Source organism: Aspergillus campestris, assembly GCF_002847485.1.
Source record: "Aspergillus campestris IBT 28561 chromosome Unknown P168scaffold_11, whole genome shotgun sequence".
Lineage (NCBI taxonomy): Eukaryota > Fungi > Ascomycota > Eurotiomycetes > Eurotiales > Aspergillaceae > Aspergillus > Aspergillus campestris.
Genome location: NW_020194346.1, coordinates 935385 through 956110, shown reverse-complemented (window position 1 = coordinate 956110; position 20726 = coordinate 935385). Strand labels below are relative to the sequence as shown.

General features: G+C 54.8%; 7 protein-coding genes across 7 annotated transcripts; 4 read left to right on the top strand and 3 right to left on the bottom strand.

The window, feature by feature from the left end:
• Positions 1–21: 21 nt before the first annotated feature.
• Positions 22–2420, top strand: P168DRAFT_312741 (glycoside hydrolase family 43 protein; the record flags this gene model as incomplete). Its single annotated transcript, XM_024839599.1, has 4 exons — positions 22–49; positions 283–808; positions 841–1811; positions 1865–2420. 4 exons carry the CDS (start codon positions 22–24, stop codon positions 1990–1992), a joined length of 1653 nt encoding a protein of 550 aa, XP_024690232.1. The 3' UTR covers positions 1993–2420.
• Positions 2421–2889: 469 nt separating this feature from the next.
• On the top strand, positions 2890–3916 carry P168DRAFT_274160 (DnaJ domain protein; the record flags this gene model as incomplete). Its single annotated transcript, XM_024835408.1, has 2 exons — positions 2890–3096; positions 3180–3916. The coding sequence occupies exons 1-2, from the start codon at positions 2961–2963 to the stop codon at positions 3914–3916; spliced, it is 873 nt and encodes a 290-aa protein (XP_024690231.1). The 5' UTR covers positions 2890–2960.
• Positions 3917–5795: 1879 nt separating this feature from the next.
• Positions 5796–8040, top strand: P168DRAFT_241697 (universal stress protein family domain protein; the record flags this gene model as incomplete). The annotated part of the gene is made up of 3 exons (XM_024833767.1): positions 5796–7703; positions 7761–7822; positions 7875–8040. The coding sequence occupies 3 exons, from the start codon at positions 5796–5798 to the stop codon at positions 8038–8040; spliced, it is 2136 nt and encodes a 711-aa protein (XP_024690230.1).
• A 562-nt stretch (positions 8041–8602) lies between these two features.
• P168DRAFT_292725 (H(+)-transporting V1 sector ATPase subunit B) lies at positions 8603–10969 on the top strand. The gene is made up of 9 exons (XM_024837651.1): positions 8603–8810; positions 8909–8993; positions 9063–9082; positions 9183–9218; positions 9290–9451; positions 9511–9827; positions 9878–10152; positions 10245–10463; positions 10511–10969. The coding sequence occupies exons 1-9, from the start codon at positions 8709–8711 to the stop codon at positions 10819–10821; spliced, it is 1527 nt and encodes a 508-aa protein (XP_024690229.1). The 5' UTR covers positions 8603–8708; the 3' UTR covers positions 10822–10969.
• A 400-nt stretch (positions 10970–11369) lies between these two features.
• trpB (tryptophan synthase TRP5) lies at positions 11370–13953 on the bottom strand. Its single transcript, XM_024837650.1, has 4 exons — positions 13637–13953; positions 13527–13571; positions 13269–13458; positions 11370–13197 (listed from the first exon to the last, which is right to left on the bottom strand). Exons 1-4 carry the CDS (start codon positions 13770–13772, stop codon positions 11463–11465), a joined length of 2106 nt encoding a protein of 701 aa, XP_024690228.1. The 5' UTR covers positions 13773–13953; the 3' UTR covers positions 11370–11462.
• A 238-nt stretch (positions 13954–14191) lies between these two features.
• P168DRAFT_284376 (uncharacterized protein) lies at positions 14192–16067 on the bottom strand (the record flags this gene model as incomplete). Its single annotated transcript, XM_024836128.1, has 3 exons — positions 14192–15416; positions 15499–15721; positions 15788–16067. 3 exons carry the CDS (start codon positions 16065–16067, stop codon positions 14192–14194), a joined length of 1728 nt encoding a protein of 575 aa, XP_024690227.1.
• Positions 16068–18085: 2018 nt separating this feature from the next.
• Positions 18086–20186, bottom strand: medA (transcriptional regulator medA; the record flags this gene model as incomplete). Its single annotated transcript, XM_024836127.1, has 2 exons — positions 18086–18535; positions 18597–20186. The coding sequence occupies 2 exons, from the start codon at positions 20184–20186 to the stop codon at positions 18086–18088; spliced, it is 2040 nt and encodes a 679-aa protein (XP_024690226.1).
• Positions 20187–20726: the final 540 nt, after the last annotated feature.

Below are 20726 nucleotides of genomic sequence, written 5' to 3'. Positions count from 1 at the left end.
GTGCTATGCCATGGACATGACATGGGTATTTATTTAGGTTATATAGTAGGTGTGTACCTGCCTAGGTATCCATTTACCTATCGGTGGATGAAATGGTAGATTGTCCGGTGGAGTCTCTCCGTGCCTTGCATCGGGGGTATTATATTAATCTAAGTCTCCCATCGCCACAACCCTAGAAGCTAAGACAACCAGTCCAAGTCCACTCCGCCAACATGAAGATCCTCCCCATACTCTCCAGCATCCTATGCACAGCATGGGCATCTCCCACCCCCAACCCGAAAGACAAACCATACACAAACCCCCTCCTCCCAGGCTGGCACTCCGACCCCTCCTGCGTCCACGTCCCAGACCACAACGACACCACCTTCTGCGTAGCCTCTACATTCATCGCCTTCCCTGGGCTGCCCATATACGCCTCCCGAGACCTGCAAGCTTGGAAGCTCGTCAGCAACGCCTTCAGCCGGCCGTCGCAGATCCCGGATCTACGCGAGACGACGAACCAGCAGGGCGGGCTATACGCGCCGACGCTGCGCTACCGCGGGGGGAAGTTCTACCTAATTGTGTCGTTTTTGGGGCCCTCCACTAGGGGATTGGTGTTTACGAGCGCGGATCCGTTTAGCAGTGAGGCGTGGGGTGAGCCGGTTGAGTTTGATGTTGTGGGGATTGATCCGGATGTTTTTTGGGATGATGATGATGATGGGAAGGTGTATGTGACGTCGGCGGAAGATCAGCGGATTCAGCATTATTCGCTAGATTTGGAGACGGGGGAGACGGGCCCGGCTGTTGATTTGTGGAATGGGACTGGGGGGTTTGGCCTGAGGGACCGCATGTGTATAAGAGGGATGGATGGTATTATTTGCTGATTGCGGAGGGGGGCACGGAGGTTGATCATTCTGTGATGATGGCGAGGTCGAGGCATCGGACCGGTCCGTGGGAGCCGTGTCCGCATAATCCACTGTTGACGAATAGGGGTACCGAGGAGTACTTTCAGACTGTTGGGCATGCGGACCTGTTTCAGGATGGGAATGGGAACTGGTGGGCTGTGGCGCTGGGGACGCGGTCGGGGCCCGAGTTCGTGACTTATCCGATGGGCCGCGAGACGGTCATGGCGCCGGCGACGTGGGCGGAGGGCGAGTGGCCGGTTATCGAGCCGGTCAGGGGACAGATGCAGGGCCCGCTTCCTCGCAAGGACAGTCGTTATCTGCAGGGCCGGGGCGAGGGACCGTTCATCAAGCGGCCTGATCGGTTGGATTTCGCGCCGGGCTCGTCTATCCCCGCGCACCTTGTGTATTGGCGGTATCCAAAGGAAGACCATTTCGCCGTCTCGCCGCCGGGCCATCCGCATACCCTTCGCCTTACTCCTGCGTTTGCTAACCTCACAGGGGATGCGTCCTTTCAGCCGGACGATGAAATCACATTCATAGCTCGCCGCCAGACCGACACGCTGTTCACCTACACGGTTGATGTTGACTTCTCGCCTACCGTGGTCGACGAGGAAGCGGGAATCACCCTCTTCCTGACCCAGTTTCAGCATGTGGATATGGGCATCGTGTTGCTGGAGTCTTCGAGCGGAGCGCTGACGCCCTCGCTCCGTCTCCGCGCCGAAGGACGTGGTAACTACGAGGATGATACCCCCACGAAGACCATCGAGCTTCCACGCGAGTGGTTGGGCAAACCAATCAGGCTCGGCATCCGGGCTGTGAGTGACGAGAAGTACGAATTCTTCGCACGGTCGACAGGTAGGTCCAAGGAGACTGTCCTTGGGTCTGTTGATGCCAGGGTGGTGAGTGGAGACACGGGAAAATTCACCGGTGAGTGAACCCTCCTGCGGTGATGTGGACTCGGGACATTCTGACCATAACAGGCACCCTAGTTGGGGTATATGCAACGAGCAACGGGGGGTCAGGCCAGACGGAGGCATATGTTAGTCGGTGGAGATATGAGGGTCAAGGGCAGAAGATTGATCACGAGGTGATTGTTCCTAGTTATTAGTGCAAGGGCGATGATGCATGTGGTTGGACACGGAGTGTATCATGTATGGAAGGCTCCAAAGGACAGGGGTCTTACCCTGAAAGGCGAAGGCTTGTCTAGTGACATAGTCACCATGAACATGTAGTCGTCGTCCACGGTGTGATGACCTTTTCCGCGGCCCAAAGCCAGTAGTACAAAACGTCGACCCACAGGTCTAGGCGCACAAGAAACAACGAAGCTTTTGAGGTTGTCGGTGAATCCAAATCCAAATCTTGTACTAGATAACACGATAGTGTGTGACATGTCTCGGCAAAGCTTGACCGAACTTGCGTGGTACGATGTGCATACTTACATTCCGGTGTGTCGATCAGCGCTCCTTACGTAGGTGAAGAGGGTTTATCGGCGACACGTCTCCTCTCCTTCTGTCTGTCTGTGGAACGTGAGTCGAGTCCTGGATAGGCGATTGGGGGGGGAGGGGGGGGGGTGGTATTTGTTGTGCTCGTGCGGTCTGACTTGTCCGGTAGTTATCACACGTATGCACTTCTTCCTGAGCATGCTACATTCGGTGAGAGTGGCACGAGAAGTTGGTTGACCGTTATTGCCTGGATGTACACCGTACATGAGGTTGGGTATCACAGATGGACTCCTTGCATGATTGTTGGAATCTTGCTAGACGGTCATGTGGATGATATGAGTGTGAATGATTTAGAATGTAGTCCTAGTACTGGAGCATATGGAAGCTGTAGCTGATAATCATGGCTTCATAGCAAGAAACCAAGATAAGGATATGAAGTCGTGAAATAAGGTTGAGTGGATATACTCGGTGTATGGGATTGGTCTAACCCGATCGGGGCAATCAATAGCCGGCTCCGCGGAGTCGCGTGTCGCGACTGGTTCATCACTCCAACCACTCACCATCTTAAAGTTTGAATTCTCTTACTTCGATCAAATTTCTTTCGTTGAATAAAAAAATTCAATTATCCATCACCATGGTCAGAAACCATGAAGAGGACGTGCCGGTCCCCGAAGACACCGACCTGTACCAGGTCCTCGGCATTGACAACGACGCCCCTCCGGAGCAGATCAAATCCGCCTACCGGAAACTGGCCCTAAAGCACCACCCTGGTATGTCTATCGCCTACACACTAGAGATTATGGTCTATTCAAAGCCAGGCTAGTGAACGGATACTGACAGACCGCCCCTCCAGACAAAGCCCCCTCCGACGCCAAAGAAGACGCGCACGAGAAATTCCAACAGATCGCCTTCGCATACGCCATCCTCTCCGACGAGAAGCGACGACGCCGGTACGACCTCACAGGAAACACAGCCGAAGCAGTGGAAGACGACGACGACTTCGACTGGGTGGATTTCTACCGGGAGCAGTTCTCCGCCGCGGTGGACGTGGGGGCGCTCGACAAACTCAAAGCGGAGTACCAGGGGTCAGCCGAGGAGGAAGGGGACATTCTAGAGGCGTATCGACAGGCCGAGGGGGACCTAGACCGGGTCTACGAGTCGGTGCTGCTGTGCAACGTGCTCGACGATGACGAGCGGTTCCGCGCTGTCATCGACAAGGCGATCGCCGATGGGACGGTGCCTGGGTATAAGAAGTACGTGGAGGAGACGGAGAAGAAGAAACAGCTGCGGGTGAAGCGTGCGCAGAAGGAGGCGCGGGAAGCTGAGAAACTGTCGCAGGAGCTGGATGAGAAGAAGCGGTCGCAGGGCAAGAAGGGCAAGAAGGGCGCAGGGAAGAAGGGAGCTGGCAGTATGGATGATTTGGCGGCGATAATCCAGCAGCGGCAGGTATCTCGCGGGGTGGGCTTCTTGGATCGATTGGAGGAGCGATATGGGGGTGGGGGGACTAAACGGGGGGTGGACGAACCTCCGGAGGAAGCGTTCCAGGCTAATGCGGCTCGGAGTGCGAAGAAGAAGAAGGGAAGGGCGTAATCATTTTTTTTAATTTTTTTTTTATTCTATCTATTTACTGCAGTTTGGGAGTTTGGGAGTTTGGGCGAGGATCAGGTGTCCGGGTGCATACAGGATTGCAGGCAGCAAACATCGGTCTGATCTATTCTTTCTTCTGTGAATGAATTGTATATTCTTATCGTTACCCCGTCTTTTCTGTTATCTTGTTTAATTTAAATTGAGTTATTTTATTTTACTTTATTTATGTTTAATTTTAATGTTTAATTTTAATGTTTAATTTTAATTTTCAGAAAATTTTTATAGTGGCTGAATCCGCGTAGGCAACAGAGAAAAAGGACACCCCAGGCAGGAAGGGATCGGACGAAGGATGTTACACCAGGAGACTAGTCATCATAGTATTATCAGTATGAGAATGGGAAGAATGGGATGAAGTTGGGGGTGGAATGTGCAGCTGTGACTGTATCTGTGGCATGACTGTCTTCTTCCTGTTGTAGTTATGGTCATGTCTGTGTATTGCACTGGCTGTGTATATGTCAAGAGATGTATTGGAGAATGAAGGTTACCGAGGTCGAGCTGTCACTGCCACACCTTGGCATGGATCGAGTTGTCGATCTAGGAGTTAGTATGGGAATAAATATATAAGATAAAATAAAATAAAACCAAATAGAATAAGAAACAGAATAAATAATAAGATAGAACAGTATAGGAACTTATAGGTTACGCAGACAGAATGACGGTCGATAACATGATCCCAGCTACTTCAGCCTTGTTCTTCAGATGCAAGGAGACCGCCAGAGGGAGAAGTACAGAGAGAATGACTGTAAAGAAAGAAAAGTCCCCAGATTCGTCGTGCCCCGCTATGCCGAGCCTTTTTGAACCTTTTGTATCTGGTGAATGAATAGCGTCTGCCTTCAGCCCCTCGATTTATTCTCTCTTCTTCCTCTTTTCTTTTCTCTCTCTTCTTTCTTTTTCATTCTTGCTTTTCATTCTCTCTCTGCCTTGTTGATTCGTCTGGACACTCCTTCATCCGATCTGACCTACTTCCTTGCCTTCTGATTTGACCGTCTGATCTCGAGCTCCATCCTGAACCACTTCCAATCACATCCAGCATCAGATCGTGCTTCTCTTGCGTGCCTCATTGCCTGAGGTTCTCGTTTCGGACCTGTTGCTTTCGTGCCTGACAGCGATCAACGACCGTCTCAACCAAAGGAACCAGGAAAAAGTACGGCTTCCCGGATTGTTTTCGTCGACTCGGTTCACTCCTGCCACGATCGGACCCTTGGAGCTTGGAGCTAGAAATTAAGCTAGGCCTGAGCTACTATTAGCTACTGTCAGCTACTCGGAGCTGAGCTGAGCTGAGCGGGAGCTCTCTGCCTGCCTCAGGCACCCTTGTCGCTCTTCCATATTCAACCTCACCCGTCGGTCACTTTCCTCCTCGTCGATCTTCCCCTCTTTCGTCCCTTGAAGACAGAAGAACGAAAAAAAAAAAGAAGAAAGGATCTCCCCCTCCAAGTACGGTGCGACCGTGAAATCCAACAGATCGTCAGGATTGTCACCGCCCGGCACGTGGAAGTGGTTCTTCCTACCGGATAGTTATCGGGTAACCTCACACCCCCTGCCCCTCCCCTCCTTGCCTCTCTGGTTGTGCCTTCGTGCTCCATTCAAGTGGTTATTGATTATTGATACATTATTCTGATAGATCCTCGGATACCCGTGGTGGTCCTAAAGCGGAGCTACCTTCGCGGGTCGAAGCGGAGCCAATCGTCATTCGAGCACTGACGTCTGCCCTCTCCACATTCTTCACCACCCTGTCCGCTCGGAAGACTTCTTCGGGACAACTCTCAAAGGTCTCCACTGTTGACCACCAACAACGCCGCAGGCGGCATCCACCCCACCCAAGATGGCTTACAATCGCAATCGGAAACGTGTCGGTATGGGCTTGGCCAGCGCCTTGGAAGAAGAACGCTTGGAGCTGGCTGCCGAACTCGAGAATCGCAACGGCACCTCCACCAGGAAGGCCCCTCCATCCCAGCGTCGGAGTGTCTTCGATACCGTCCCAGACCTCGGAAACCCCTCGCCGGCGCCGTTCCCCCCGCGGCATGGGTCCATCGCCGGCATTGGCGTTGGGGTGACCCCGCCCTCACATCGCCGCTCCCTGCAAGAGCCCCTGTTCGCCCCGTCACCGCTGCGTTCAGCGACGCCGCCCCCTCCACCTCCGCCCACCACCTCGACCCCCACCACCCCGTCTACCCACCGGGTGGCGGCCACCACCACCTCCCGCGCCCCGCCCCCCATCGTCAAGCCGAAACCAACCGCCAGTGCCAACGGTGGCACCACCGACCCCGACGGCAAGGACAAGCCCGCCGAGAAACCCCGACCGAGCATTCGCTGGGACGATAGCGTCGTCATGTCGCCCACCGCCAACAGCTACAATTATGCCCGCCGGAGCAGCCAGCAGCACGAGAGGCCCCCCAGCAGACCCCAGAGCAAGAATACCGTCGCCGCCATGATGTCCGGCCTCGACCTCAGCTTCGGCCTGCCGGGCTTCTCCCGCGGCCGGGATTCCTCCCGCAACAACTCCAAGCGAGGGGCCTCGCTGGATTCGCGCCTGCCCTCCCGCAAGGCCCGCTCCCGCTCCACCTCGCCGGCCACGCGCCTCATGAGTCCCGGTCCGCCGCGCATCCCCGCGTCGACCCCGTCCTCCCCCGTGATGGCAAAAGCGAAACCGTACGTCGTAGAGACCACCGACCTGTCGGCGAACAAGCCTCCCTCGCCCCCTCTGGCTCCGCCCCCCGAGGAGCCGTCGGACGGGGACACCGCCGCGAAGTCGGCGCCCGCGGGGGATGAGCGTCTGGCCAAGGATGTGTACGACAGTGACAACAATCTCATCGAGACCAGTGAGGACGAGGACGATGACTCCTCGTCGTCGAGTGACGAGTCCAGTCCGGACCGTGACGGAGACGAGGAGGCCCCGCGAGGCCGCACCAAGGATCCTGGTCGAAACGGGCCCGCGACGACGGAGCCGAGTGCCACGGTCCGCGACAGCGCCCAAACGACGGACAACAACGACGACGACGTCGAGAGCAGCACGCGTTCCGCCTCCGCGAAGCAAGGCCCCGGCCCCGCCCCGAAGAAAACTGAGGTCCACCCCCGGACTAGCTTTGACTCGGCCTCAGTGACCAACACGCCGTTCGGGTCGGAAGACGAAGCGGAGCTGTCCGACATCAAGAAGGCCCAGAAGCTGAGCATCCGCATGTCGGCCATCGACAACTCCGTCCGCAGCCGCTCCATCCGCACCATCATCCGGGGCGACTACGCCAACCTGCCCGAGGAGACCGAAGGGGGTCGTCGCCGCCCGCGCAAGTACATGGTGACCACCGACCTCAGCGAGGAGTCCGTCTACGCGTTGGAGTGGACCATCGGGACGATCCTGCGGGATGGGGACACCATGTTCGCCGTCTTCTGTCTCCACGAGGAGACGGGCGCCCAGATCGGCGAAGGCGCCGAGTCCATGCAGGACGCCGCCGCGGTCGTGGGATCCCAGACCGAAGAGACGGTGCGAAAAGCCCAGAACGACTCCGCCTCCAACCTCTCGCGGACAATCCTGGGCCGCCTGGGCACCGGCACGGACAGCAGACCGGGGTCCGTCGACGCGCGGGGCATGTCCAAGGCCGAGTCTGAGCGCGTGCATGCCGTCGAGATCATCTCGCAGACCTGCGTGCGGTTACTCCGCAAGACCTTACTTCAAGTGCGAGTCGCCGTGGAGGTGATCCACTGCAAGAGTCCCAAGAATATGATCACGGAAGCGGTGAGCCTCTCTTTTTCTTCCATGATCGATAGCGGTTGACTGACGATTTGGTTTTAGATTGACGGATTGGATCCGACCTTGGTTATCGTGGGCGCTCGGGGTCGCAGCGCACTGAAAGGGTAAGCTCCCGCTGAACTGGTTGTACGAGTCCAGAAACTAACAGCTGCGTAGTGTTCTTCTAGGATCCTTCTCCAACTACCTGGTCATGCATTCCTCCGTCCCCGTGATGGTCGCCCGCCGGAAATTGAAGAAGCAGTCGAAGAACAAAAAGGCCACCGTTCGTCTGTCGAACAACCTCTCGGCGCCGAAGAAACTAGCCCAGGCCAAGATCGATTGATTCTTGCGTTCTCTCCATCGGATGGCGTTCTGTGGTTTTCCTTTATGGTTGGCTGGCTGGCTGGTCCCATGGCGCAGGTCTCCCTTTTTCTCTTTCCCCATTTCCTTTGTTTTACTTTTTCCCGTTTTTTCCTGATTTTCTTCTCCAATGGGAACCTTCAGATGTCCCAATCTCGTTACTGCTACATGTGTATATCTACGATTCCCCTTAGGATGGACCGTTATGATCCTGCTTCAACCTGTCTCCTCATTTTGAGGAATCATTTGGTGGCCCCATCTTCGATTTGAATGTCACAACTCCGATGTTACGGTTTTTAGCGCTTTTTTCATGTTCTTCAGTTCCAACAATGTGATGATCTCAATGAACACTCTAGCAGCTGTAATATGGTAGACCACCCACGTAAACTCAGTCAATGGTCCGGACCGAATCTATAAACTCGACTCCACTGTAAAATGCCTCAGGCAACCGCATGACACATCACGTGGGGCAGCCGCTCACCGCCCAGACAGCGGAGCGGCATCATCCACGCACCCCGGCCGTAGCTGGCTTGATATCTCCACCTCACACACGTACGGAAGCACCTTCCCTCTCTCCTCCCTCTCTCCCCCTCATCTCTCTTATTATCTCCTATACGTGGTACCTCACTGAGGTCCCCCCCCTCCTCCACCATGGCGTCCGAATTCATCGACCCCAGAATGACCTCCATCAAGCCTCACATCCGCTACAACACCATCGGAGGTATCAACGGACCGCTGGTGGTTCTGGACAACGTATGCGAACTCCTACCCGATAAGCTCCGTCGTCTACACCCCGCGGAAGATATCATATTCTAAACTGGATGTTCTCATGTTGACGCTCACCCCGCTAGGTCAAATTCCCCCGGTACAACGAGATCGTCTCCCTGACCCTGCCTGATGGAACCGAACGGTCGGGTCAGGTTCTGGAGGCTAGAGGTATGTACTATGCTGTCTAGCTGTATGGGTGCCGGTATGAGCTGGAGACTGATATAGATGTGTGATTAGGAAGCAGAGCCGTCGTTCAGGTGCGAGCGTCATGTTCCCCTCTCCCCCTCTTTCCCCGTAGCGGAGGTCTGAGCTTATCGTGCGGGATGTGGACGTTAACCCGCTTTGGTGCTTGTTTAGGTCTTTGAGGGTACTCCGGGTATTGATGTTAAAAGGGTATATTCTTGCTGTTTCTATATGGGCAGGCTGTGCCTAAATTATGGGGATGAAATGCTGATTCCTCTTAGACCAAAGTCGAGTTCACCGGCCACAGCATGAAGCTGGGTGTCTCGGAGGACATGCTTGGTCGTGTGTTTGACGGTTCGGGTCGTGCCATCGATAAGGGTCCCAAGGTGCTGGCGGAGGATTACCTGGATATCAACGGTCAACCGATCAACCCATACTCGCGAGTATGCTTGGCCCGATCCTGTGCCGGAGACGAGTACTTTGAGAGCTAACCATCTACAAGGTGTATCCGGAAGAAATGATCTCCACCGGTATCTCGGCCATCGACACCATGAACTCCATTGCCCGTGGTCAGAAGATCCCCATCTTCTCCGCCTCCGGTCTGCCGCACAACGAGATTGCCGCCCAGATCTGTCGCCAGGCCGGTCTGGTTAACAAGCCCACCAAGGACGTCCACGACGGCCACGAGGAGAACTTCTCGATCGTGTTCGCCGCCATGGGTGTGAACATGGAGACCAGTCGTTTCTTCACGCGCGACTTCGAGGAGAACGGCAGTATGGAGCGCGTTACGCTGTTCCTGAACTTGGCCAACGACCCGACGTATGCTCCCCAATCCTTGCCGCGAGGGCTTAACTAATACGAGTGTGCAGGATCGAGCGTATCATTACCCCCCGTCTTGCCCTGACCACCGCCGAATACTACGCCTACCAGCTGGAGAAGCACGTCCTGGTCATCATGACGGATATCTCGGCGTACTGTGATGCCCTTCGTGAGGTGTCCGCCGCCCGAGAAGAAGTGCCTGGTCGTCGTGGTTATCCCGGTTACATGTACACGGATTTGTCGACCATCTATGAGCGTGCGGGACGTGTGGAGGGCCGTAATGGGTCGATTACCCAGATTCCTATCTTGACTATGCCTAATGATGGTGTGTTTCTCTTTCCTGCCTCTACCTGCCTCTTCTATCTCCTTCTACCTCCTTCTATCTCCTACCAATACGTCCCATACTAATATGGACAGATATTACCCATCCCATTCCCGATTTGACCGGTTACATTACCGAGGGCCAGATCTTCATTGACCGACAGCTGGACAACAAGGGTGTCAGCCCTCCCATCAACGTGCTCCCTTCGCTGTCCCGTCTGATGAAGTCTGCCATCGGCGAGGGCCACACGCGCAAGGACCACTCCGATGTGTCCAACCAGCTGTACGCCAAGTACGCCATTGGACGAGACGCCGGTAAGTCCCATCACCACCCACCTAAACATCAAACTAACAATCCAAAGCCGCCATGAAGGCCGTCGTCGGCGAGGAAGCCCTCTCCCCCGAAGACAAGCTGTCCCTCGAATTCCTCGACAAATTCGAACGCACCTTCATCAGCCAGTCCGCCTACGAATCGCGCAGCATCTACGAATCCCTCGACATCGCCTGGAACCTCCTCCGCATCTACCCCAAGGAGCTCCTCAACCGTATCCCCAAGCGCGTCCTCGACGAGTTCTACGCCCGCTCCGCTCGCAAGGTCGCCAACAAGGACACCCGGGACAGCACCAACCCGGGCCAGCTTCACACGCAGGGCGAGGATCTGATTGATGCTTAGTTTTCTTTAAATTTTGTCTTGTGGATATGATATGTCTGTTTCCTTTTCGCCGATATCTATGCCGTTTTGCGTGTTTAAAACTCTTTTCTTTCTCGTTTTAGGCTTGTCTGGATTGATTGTGCTGCCGTAGTTGTATATCTATTATATGTCTTATTTATGTCATACTATTATGAGATAAGATTGTACAGTCCGTATGGTATTGTTCTAGGTATTGATTAGGTTAGTTATCGACGTTCTTTTAAGACAATGAAAGGGCTAGTTAGCTGGCCCATCTACATAACTATTTACTGTTGGATATCAAGACTCTACCACTCGCCAAATGGTGTCTTTGGTCGCATGGTCAAGATACAAGACATGGTGACGTTTACCTTGCTCTATCTACCTCGCTCTATCTCCCTAACTCTATCTGCCTAACTCTATCTACCTAGCTGTCTCTTCTTAACTCCATGCAAACAGTTAGTGACATGACTATAGGTACGTACCTAGTGTACAGTTATAACTAAATTAATAAGAACACTTCGTATAAAACAGACTTTTATTTCATTTTAGTCTAATATTTTATTCAAGATAGCGCTTAACCCGAAATCAATCATGTAATTCTTGTGATAGTCTTCCCATTCCAAGTTGGAGCAGGTTTTTTTTTAAAACCGCAAATCCCAACCAATTTTCGGGCCCAAACGGGGCAACTCATCCGCCACACTCTGCACGTCCTTGTCTCCGCGACCGCTGAGGTTCAGCACGATATTCTCGCCCTTCTTCATGGTCTTGGCGAGCTCCATCGCGCCGTAGATAGCGTGGGACGACTCCAGCGCAGGGATGATACCCTCGTGCTGGGAGAGCGCGCGGAAGCCCTGCAGGGCCTGCGCGTCCGTTGCGGCGATGAAGTGCGCGCGCGCGCTGTCCTTCCAGGAGCTGAGCTCGGGGCCGACGCCCGGGTAGTCCAGGCCTGCGGAGATGGAGTGGGTCTCGGAGATCTGTCCGTGCTCGTCCTGCAGGACGTAGGTGCGCACGCCGTGGAGGACGCCCTTGCTGCCGCCGGAGAGGGTGGCCGAGTGGCGGGCGGTGTCGACGCCGTCGCCGCCGGCTTCGACGCCGAGGAGTTTGACGGAGGGGTCCTTGGAGAAGGGGTAGAACATGCCGACGGCGTTGCTGCCGCCGCCGACGCAGGCGACGACTGCGTCGGGGAGCTTGCCGAGCTGCTCTTGCATTTGCTGCTTGGTTTCGTCGCCGATGACGGACTGGAAGGTGCGCACGATGAGGGGGAAGGGGTGCGGGCCGATGGCGGAGCCGATGATGTAGTGCGTGCTGTTGAGGTCGACGACCCAGGCGCGGAGGGCTTCGTTGACGGCGTCGCGGAGGGTGCGGCTGCCTGCGTCGACGGCGACGACGTCGGCGCCGAGGAGCTTCATGCGGAAGACGTTGAGGGCCTGGCGGCGGACGTCTTCGGCGCCCATGTAGACGACGCACTTCATGCCGAACTTGGCGCAGACGGTGGCGGTGGCGACGCCGTGCTGGCCGGCGCCGGTCTCGGCGATGATGCGCGTCTTGCCGAGGCGGCGGGCGAGGAGGATCTGGCCGAGGGCGTTGTTGATCTTGTGGCTGCCGGTGTGGTTGAGGTCCTCGCGCTTGAGCCAGATGTTGGCTCCGCCGACGTGGTCGGTGAGACGGTTGGCGAGGTGGAGGCTGCTGGGTCGACCCATGTAGGGGTAGTAGGAGCGGTACTCCTCCCAGAAGGAGGGGTCGGTGAGCGCGTGGTTGAAGCCGCGCTCCAGCTCGGCCAGGCAGTCCATGAGGGACTCGGGCACGTACTGGCCGCCGAACTCGCCGAAACGCGAGGGTTGCTCGGCGGGGTTGCCGGCGCCGTTGAGCGCCTCGAGCTGGTCGGCCAGGCCGGGTCCGGCGGGGGTGTCGGCGTCCTTGACGACTGCCGTGGGCTGCGACACGGGGGTCGTATCCGGCTTCTTATCGACGCGTTCCAGCACATGGGTTTCGCCGATGACGGTCCCTTGGGCATCACGCTGCAGCTTACGGCCGGTGACGCTCGACAGGTACTCCTCCGCATCCTTGGCCGCCTGTCCAGCAGGGGCCTTGCCAAGGACGGAGATGATCTGGCTGCCAATCACCACACCCTCCGCAAGGTCCTGCACGTTGAGGAAGTGCTCGCGCGTGCTGATACCGAAGCCCAGGGCGGCAGGCACATTTCCAGACCACTGGTGGACACGGCCGAGGAGTTCGGGGAGGTTGGCGCTGAGCTGTCCGGTGGCGCCCGTGACGCCCATTCTCGAGACGACGTAGATGAAGGAGTCGGCGATTTTGCAGAGGAGCTCCATGCGGGACTCGGAGGTGGAGGGGGCGATGAGCGGGACGTAAGACAGACTGTGATTGGAGACTCGCATTAGCACAATCGCGATTCTCGCTCGATCTGGTAAGGGGCACAGGAGACTTACCCATGGCTGGTGCACAGGTTCCGAAATCGGACGGCCTCCTCCGGGGGCAGGTCGACCATGATGAAGCCATTGACACCGGCTTCCTTGCAATCCTGAAGCATCCGCTCCTCCCCGTAGCGCATCAAGGGGTTATAGTAGCCCATCAGAAGCACGGGGGCTTTCAGGCCCGGGCTCTGGCATCGCGGACCATCTGCAGGACTGTCGTGACGGTGACCCCATTGGCCAGGGCTTTGGTGTTGGCGACTTGGATTGTGGGACCATCCGCAATGGGATCGGTGAAGGGTACACCCATCTCAATAACGTCTGTGCTGAATAGTCAACGAAGTCTATCCTCTTCTCTTTGGATGGCGGGGGGATGCGACACATACCAGCGCCTCCATTTTCCAGACCCAGGAGAATATCGACGGTCTCCTCGACTGAGGGATAACCCGCCGTGATGTATGCCACAAGGGCAGCACGTTTCTCCTCCTTGGCCCTAGCGAATGTCGCCTTGATGTGATCCATGTCGTTGTTTTGGGGGGAGAGTGGGGGAGAAGTGGTCTAGAGGGAAAGAAGATGCGAGAAAAAGATTATAAAAGGCCAGATATGGAATGGTGAGGTAGAGAGAAGGGAGTGAGAGAGGGGAAGGAGACCAAAAAGAGGGAGTAAGACAGACGAGGAGAAGTCTGGGGGAACACAAGGGCTGATCTGGTCTACTTTTTGAGTCATCGTGAAATAACTTCGTTTTCCCCCTCGGCCGATCACCGCTCCGGTCACGTGTGGTGGCGATAAGATAGAGAGCACGTGATAAAAGATTTTGTTCATTGTGACTAATACTGTACATAAGTCTGCATTCATATCAAATTCATTAACCCTTATCTTATCTTCCATCTTATCTTTCATCTTATCTCTATCCCTACTCATCCTCGTCCTTGCCCTTGCCATCATTCATCACCATCGTCATCATCGTCACCATCGTCGCTATCTTCGTCGTCGTCGCTATCTTCGTCGTCGTCGCTATCTTCGTCGTCGTCGCTATCTTCGTCGTCGTCGCTATCTTCGTCGTCGCTATCTTCGTCGTCGTCGCTGTTGTCGTCGTCGTCGTCGTCGCTGTTGTCGTCGTCGTCGTCGCTGTTGTCGTCGTCGTCGTCGCTGTTGTCGTCGGCGTTGGTAACAAAGTTGCTGTCGGCGTTGTTAACAATGTTGCTGTCGGCGTTGTTATCAATGTTGCTGTCGGTGTCATCTTCGTCGCAATACCATTCATCATCATTGCTGAGCATGGAGTCGTCACCGCCGTTGCCGCCGGTATTGGCCCAGCTGTTACTATTGCTGTTGTTATCCATGTTGCTGTTGGCATTGCTGTTGCTGTTGGCATTGCTGTTGCTGTTGGCATTGCTGTTGCCGTTGCTGTTGCCGTTGCCGTTGCTATTGCTGTTGGCATTGCTGTTGCTATTGCTGTTGCTATTGCTGTTGCTATTGCTGTTGCTATTGCTGTTGCTGTTGCTATTGCCGTTGCCGTTGCTATTGCTGTTGGCATTGCTGTTGGCATTGCTGTTGCTATTGCTGTTGCTATTGCTGTTGCTGTTGCTATTGTCGTTGCCGTTGCTATTGCTGTTGGCATTGCTGTTGCTATTGCTGTTGCTATTGCTGTTGCTATTGCTGTTGCTATTGCTGTTGCTGTTGCTGTTGCTGTTGCTGTTGCTGTTGCTGTTGCTGTTGCTGTTGCTGTTGCTGTTGCTGTTGCTGTTGCTGTTGCTATCAGTCAGACTATTATTCGGACCGTCAAGACCGTCGTCGCACTTGAATTGATTATCATTGCCGGCGCAGGAGGAGTCATTGCCGCCGCCGGTGCTGTTGCCGCCGTTACCGCCGCCGTTGTTGCTAGAGAAGTTGTCGTTGCTATTGCCACCGCTGGTATTGGTGGAGAAGCTGTCGCCGCCGCTGCCGCCGCCGTTACCGCCGCCGTTGTTGGTAGAGGAGTTGTCATTGCTATTGCCACTGCTGGTATTGGTGGAGAAGCTGTCGCCGCCGCCGTTATTGGTGGGCTGCTGGTTATTACGGGCCTGAATATTGTTGCCAGACTGACCCTCGTCCAGACCGGGACACTTCTCCTCAACAGTTTCAGTCAACTTATCATAGGGCGATGGATAAGTCCAGATCAAGTCAAACCTAACACGCAGACCAGTTAGCCTTGACGTTCCATCAAGAAAAGAAAGAAAGCAAGTAAGTTCAATGGTATAGATCCACTCACCTATCATCAGGGTATGTCTCGGCATTCTCATCACCCAACGCCTTGGCAAGCTCCGTCAACGCACTATGCTGCCAGGAGATCAAGATATTGCCGTCGCCCTTGTAGCCCTCAACGAGGGTCTTGACACAGGCGGCATCATCTCTATCGCAGGACGTGTCGACCTTAAGGCCTAGGTCCTTAGCGAGCGGCTCGACGGTGTCACGGGGGCGCGCTCGATGGCCATCTGATTCTATGTCAGTCCCGTCGGGGCGCCGAAGACAGAAAGGGATAAAGAGACAAAGATACATACCGTCTTCGGGAGTCATAGCCAGGATCTGTCCGATCTTGTACTCGGAGTTCTTGCCGAAGACATTCCGGAGACACTCGGCTCGGTCCTCGCCCTCGGAGCTAAGACCAACGCCACCATCGCTGGGCTTCTCGCCATGGCGGATGAAGTAGACGGTAGGCGCGCCAGAGCCAGAGCCAGAGCCAGAGCCAGACTCGGAGTTCGCAGCATTAGGACAAGCCAGCGGCAAAGCCGTAGCCAGGCCGCTAGCCAGCGCCAGGGACAAGACCTGGCGAGTATACATGGCTCGGTGAGTCTTGCGCGCACCGGCACGACAGATGGGTAAGTAAAGTTGCAGAAGAAGAGAAGTCAAGTAAAATATGAGCCAGACACTGGCTCCAACACAACAGTAACAAGTATGACCGATGACAATTAGAGACTCATCCAAGCGACTCAAACACCCACTTTATACCTTTCCCACTGAATCCCCACCGCGCGTCTCTTCATCCTGCCCGCGCGCGCCCCCTCTCCAAAGGATCCGGTGGCTGAGCCAGGAATTGAAATCTTTACTATAGAGAATTCGCATCGGGAGATACTGTAGTCCCATGCTCCGTTCGCAGATTCCTGCTCCGTCTTCAGATTCCTGCGCCGGGCCGGGGAAGCGTTAGGCGGAGGCAGATCATCGTCAGGGACGGGTCTGATAGGAGAGGAAGTGGACTTGGGACTAATTCCATCGGTAGCGCCCCGCATCTTTGGATGGATCCTTCTTCCGTGGGAGGATCATACGGGGAGGTTTTCCTGTTGGAATAGTATCTTTGGGTTGACCTTCTTTCATAATTCAAGACAAGTTGCAGTAGTACAGTATGTACTGATAATGTGGGGATGGACGGCAATGGAAAGTGTCGAAACAGCGATGACGCTGAGCCATTCTTGCCCCAGAGATAGTTATGAAAGGTTGCAAGTTGCAGGTTATCTGAAGGATTCAAACACAACCCGCGCAAGAAACGCCCCAGATCAGCTGACCCGTCGACATACACACCTCTCCCATCTCCCATCACCCCCAACTGATAACCAAAGCAACTACCAGACAAGTTTCATCCCCCACAGGGCAAATCCTTCCCCATCCAACACAATCGTCACATCAATGCAGGTACCAGCCTGTATATATGGCCAGCTAACAGGTTTGTTCGCCATACTACGCCTACTAGTGCAAACCGGAGCATTCGGCCCCCACCGGGCGCCAGAACCGGCAGTGGAGTCATTTGTCGTCCGAGGGGCCGAAACTGGGCGGTTCATATTGGTTTTTCTCTTTGGTTTTTAATATGTGATTGAGAAGGTGTATATGTCCTGTACCGAGGCAGCTTGACATCTTGGATGTGTTGGAATGGGTGGGCTATTCGGGGGTGTTTATCATTACTGTGTCGGTTGTACTGTTGGATATCTTAGTCGATTGATTATAGCCCAAGCTTAGGAATGAAAGGGAATGAAAAGGTATGAAAACGAAAAGGATGAGATGAATAAATCACTATTACCATTATCATAGATACAGGCATCTATATAAATGCCCGGTAGCCCTAATAAGTATACTATACCATATCCAATCCAACATAGCGAGACAACACTAACACAGAAGAGAAGGAAAAGAAAAACAAAAATATTAAAAATAAAAGAAATAGAGAAAACAAAACCAAAAAAATTCAGAACATTCAACATATTCACAGACGCCCAAGCTATGCGCGTATATCAAGTCAATCAGCGTACACCCCTTAAGGTGTGCCCTGTTGAACTCAAACTCAATCAAATCAAAAGTCAAAGTCAAAGTCAAAAACAAAAGTAAATCAAATCAAAACAAATCAAAACAAAACAATCAATATCCCGTTTTAATCACCGTCGCCACACCAGATGTGAAGTGAAGTGCCCAGTTGGTATTTCCCCCGTCCTGCGAAGTAGAAAAGGATTGACTGCAGCGCCGTGCTATGCCATGCCAAGGTAATAATACAGTTCTCGTAAAAGGAGTGGAATCCCAATGCCCCGCTGATAAAATGCAAGCCGAAAAGGAACGGACAACGTATCTATAATGCGTCATGAAGAAAAACAAAATTCAGCAATAAATCAAAAACAATAATGCAGGGGCATCAAGACGTGATGATATCAAAGGAGAGACGTTGGAATCGTTGGAAAATGCTAAGTCTCCAGGGGCCGAATAAGGATGGGCTGACCTAGCCCGAACGATGAGAAGGAGTGGCGGGAGCGACGATATTGGAATATAAAGTAGAGAGAACGCCGGTAGATGCAAATGTGAGCTCTTGTTGGAATCGGAGCTCAGGCCCCGTGGGAGGGGTCGGACAGGGAATACGGCATCGGGCCCATGTAGCTATAGCAAGAGCCGCTGCTAGGGGGCGCGCTGGCCGCGTTGTTCATCAGATGGCTGAGCTCCCATCCCCGGCTGATGGGAGCAGTGAGTCCCAGATGGCTTTGCTGTTGACAGACCGTCGGGTAGGAGTATGACGGGGTCATGTGGTGGTAGGGTTGGCTGATGGCGGGGAGCACCGAGCGCAGTTCGGGAACCGACATGGGCGGTCCGCTGTGATCGGCGGAGGAGTACGCAGTCATGCTGGGGCCGTAGGCACAAGACGCAGACGTGTCCGAGACTGACTGAGGAGAGGGCGCAGTATGCGGTTCGGTGCCGGAATCCGAGGCAGCCCCGTTGCTCGCATAGGTCGAGCCGATTGGCGTGGGGAGGGCACCAGCAGTCGAGGAGTAACTGGCCGACTAGATCTCAGAGGTTAGTAAGGTTTTTAAAATTGCAATCCTATGTATAAGGGCCACTCACGTATTTGCCAATGATCTTCTTCAAAGCATGGCTGAGAATCTTCCAGGGGAACACTTTGACATCCTTCTCGATATTGCGAGGCTTGGGGGCGGGGAACCCCATGATGGTCTTGAAAAAGTCCTCGCTATCGGCCTTGGCCTTGGACACGGTAAGCGGGCGGAATCCTTCGAGATTGCGACGGATGCGGTTCTTCTCTTCCACGGTAAAGCGGACCCCAACGAGGGACTCGAGCAGATAGATGGTATCGACACTGGTGACGAAGCACTCGTCTTTCCCATCCCAGTAGATGCAGCTGATGCAGATACTGTTCGGGGTTCGGTCTTCGGGAGACACCGGCTTGAAGTCTGCGTGAATGGTACTCCCGCTCTGCATGCGTGTGAACTGGACCAGGCGGCGTTTGGTCTCCAGCTCTTCCTTGGACCATTTCTCCGTCATAGAATTCAGATCTCCGTTCAACTTTAACACCGCCTTCGACGGATACATCGCATAGGGATTGAACGACTGCGGCGGAGCGATGCCGCTGGACTGCTGAAGGGTCGAAGTACGGATGAGCGTAGGGTTCTTGCCCTGCCCGGGAGACGACGGCTTCGTTTGACGGAAGCCGTGGTTGGCCATATATCCGTGAGCCCTCGAATCCGGAGCGACCGAGACGAACGAGGGGCTCCAGGACGGAGTAAGCGGGGACGGCGCGCGAATGGACGACTGCGACGCAGACGACACAATCCGCGGCGAGCCCGCCTGATAAGGGTTCACAAATCCATTCGCAGTGGGAAGAGACTGCAGGTAAGGGGAGTAGGAGGCGGTAGGATACCCCACCGACTGCTCTCGTGAGTGAACGGGCTGGGCAGTGAGTCTCTTGGTAGGCCGAGGACCCGTGTCTTCCATGCTGGACACCCTTCTCTTCCGGGAGTCGCTGGACGGCGACGGATGAGGCGAGTGCTCATACGAATAATAGCCCACCTGCAGTGTAGTGGAAGGGCACTCGTTTTGGCCATCCATGATCACCTGGAGAGAGACGGTCGGCGACGGAGATGCCGTGGCCATGAAAGCGGGACTGTCCACGGAAAGCGCGTATTGGAAAGTCGAGCCCTGGAACCCCAGGAAATGGGGGACACACTCGCACTTCTTGGAGCCGAACGCCAGGTAGAGGGTCGTGTAGGACGAGGTATGAAGATCGTAGGGGGACTGGATCCGCACGGACACCCTGGTTCCTTCGTAGCCCCGCTGGGGGGAGTAGGAGATGACTTCAGGCAATTGGCGCGGCTCTCCGCCCACGACAGGAGAGCGACCTCCCTCGTAGGAGCTGGCGTAGTCCGGGTTTCCCATGTACGGGACACAGTCGGAGATCTGGCTGGCCTGGTCGGCCATCGGTGACGGGACCATCGGCGCAGGCGTTACATAGGATCCCTGGCCGTAGCTGGAATAAGAAGCACCATCCTGCAATGATCGAGCGGAGTCGTAGTCTACGCGAGACTCATTAGCACCCATCCGGCTGTCTCGGAGGAAATCAGCCTCGTTGGACCCGAGACTTCCTGGGGCAAAACACTTACCAAGAAAGGCCGTCTGTGGGGGTTTTTGGAAAGTAGACATGGACAGGATGGGTTCAGACTTGGCCAGCAGGCCGTCTGACAGCGCACCGATGTATTGCGACTCTTCAGGGTCGGAGAAGTCGAAAGAATCCCCTAAGATTACCGGCGTTTGAAATTCGGGATCGAACTATCAAGTCGACGTGTCAGCAAGGGGTCGTCGGATTCTGGTTCACTGGTTCAGAGGATAGGGTCTGGGATCGCCTCCGCGAGACAGGAATTGAATCACCGATTCCAAACGCAACGGGCAGTGTGGTAGGCAAGAGAACGAGAAGAGGAACCGTCGGGTATCAGGGGAGAGACAAGACAACGAGCGTGGACGTACCAAAACACCGTGTTCCTTCGAGTAAGCCAGTTTGAAGGTGTTGCAGCAACTGCAACGAAAAACAACAGCCGAAAGAAGCGAGTGACAGCGAATTTATTCTGGGAAAACGACTGGACGTCGGAGGGCGAGCAAACTGCACTCCGAGACAAAAACGAGCGACGACACGAAGCGGATTTCAGGCGTAACAAAGGACCGCCAGAACGGGCTTCGAATGAACGA

Bases quoted from the DNA above. Each gene is read 5' to 3' on its own strand.
- trpB (XM_024837650.1), bottom strand. From the start codon at position 13,772: ATGGATCACATCAAGGCGACATTCGCTAGGGCCAAGGAGGAGAAACGT. The intron at 13,572-13,636 runs GTATGTGTCGCA...TATTCAGCACAG, and splicing joins TCTGGAAAATGGAGGCGCTG to ACGTTATTGAGATGGGTGTA. The intron at 13,459-13,526 runs GTCCCACAATCC...ACAGTCCTGCAG, and splicing joins CACCGATCCCATTGCGGATG to ATGGTCCGCGATGCCAGAGC.
- P168DRAFT_292725 (XM_024837651.1), top strand. From the start codon at position 8,709: ATGGCGTCCGAATTCATCGACCCCAGAATGACCTCCATCAAGCCTCAC. The intron at 9,452-9,510 runs GTATGCTTGGCC...ACCATCTACAAG, and splicing joins CGATCAACCCATACTCGCGA to GTGTATCCGGAAGAAATGAT. The intron at 9,828-9,877 runs GTATGCTCCCCA...ACGAGTGTGCAG, and splicing joins AACTTGGCCAACGACCCGAC to GATCGAGCGTATCATTACCC.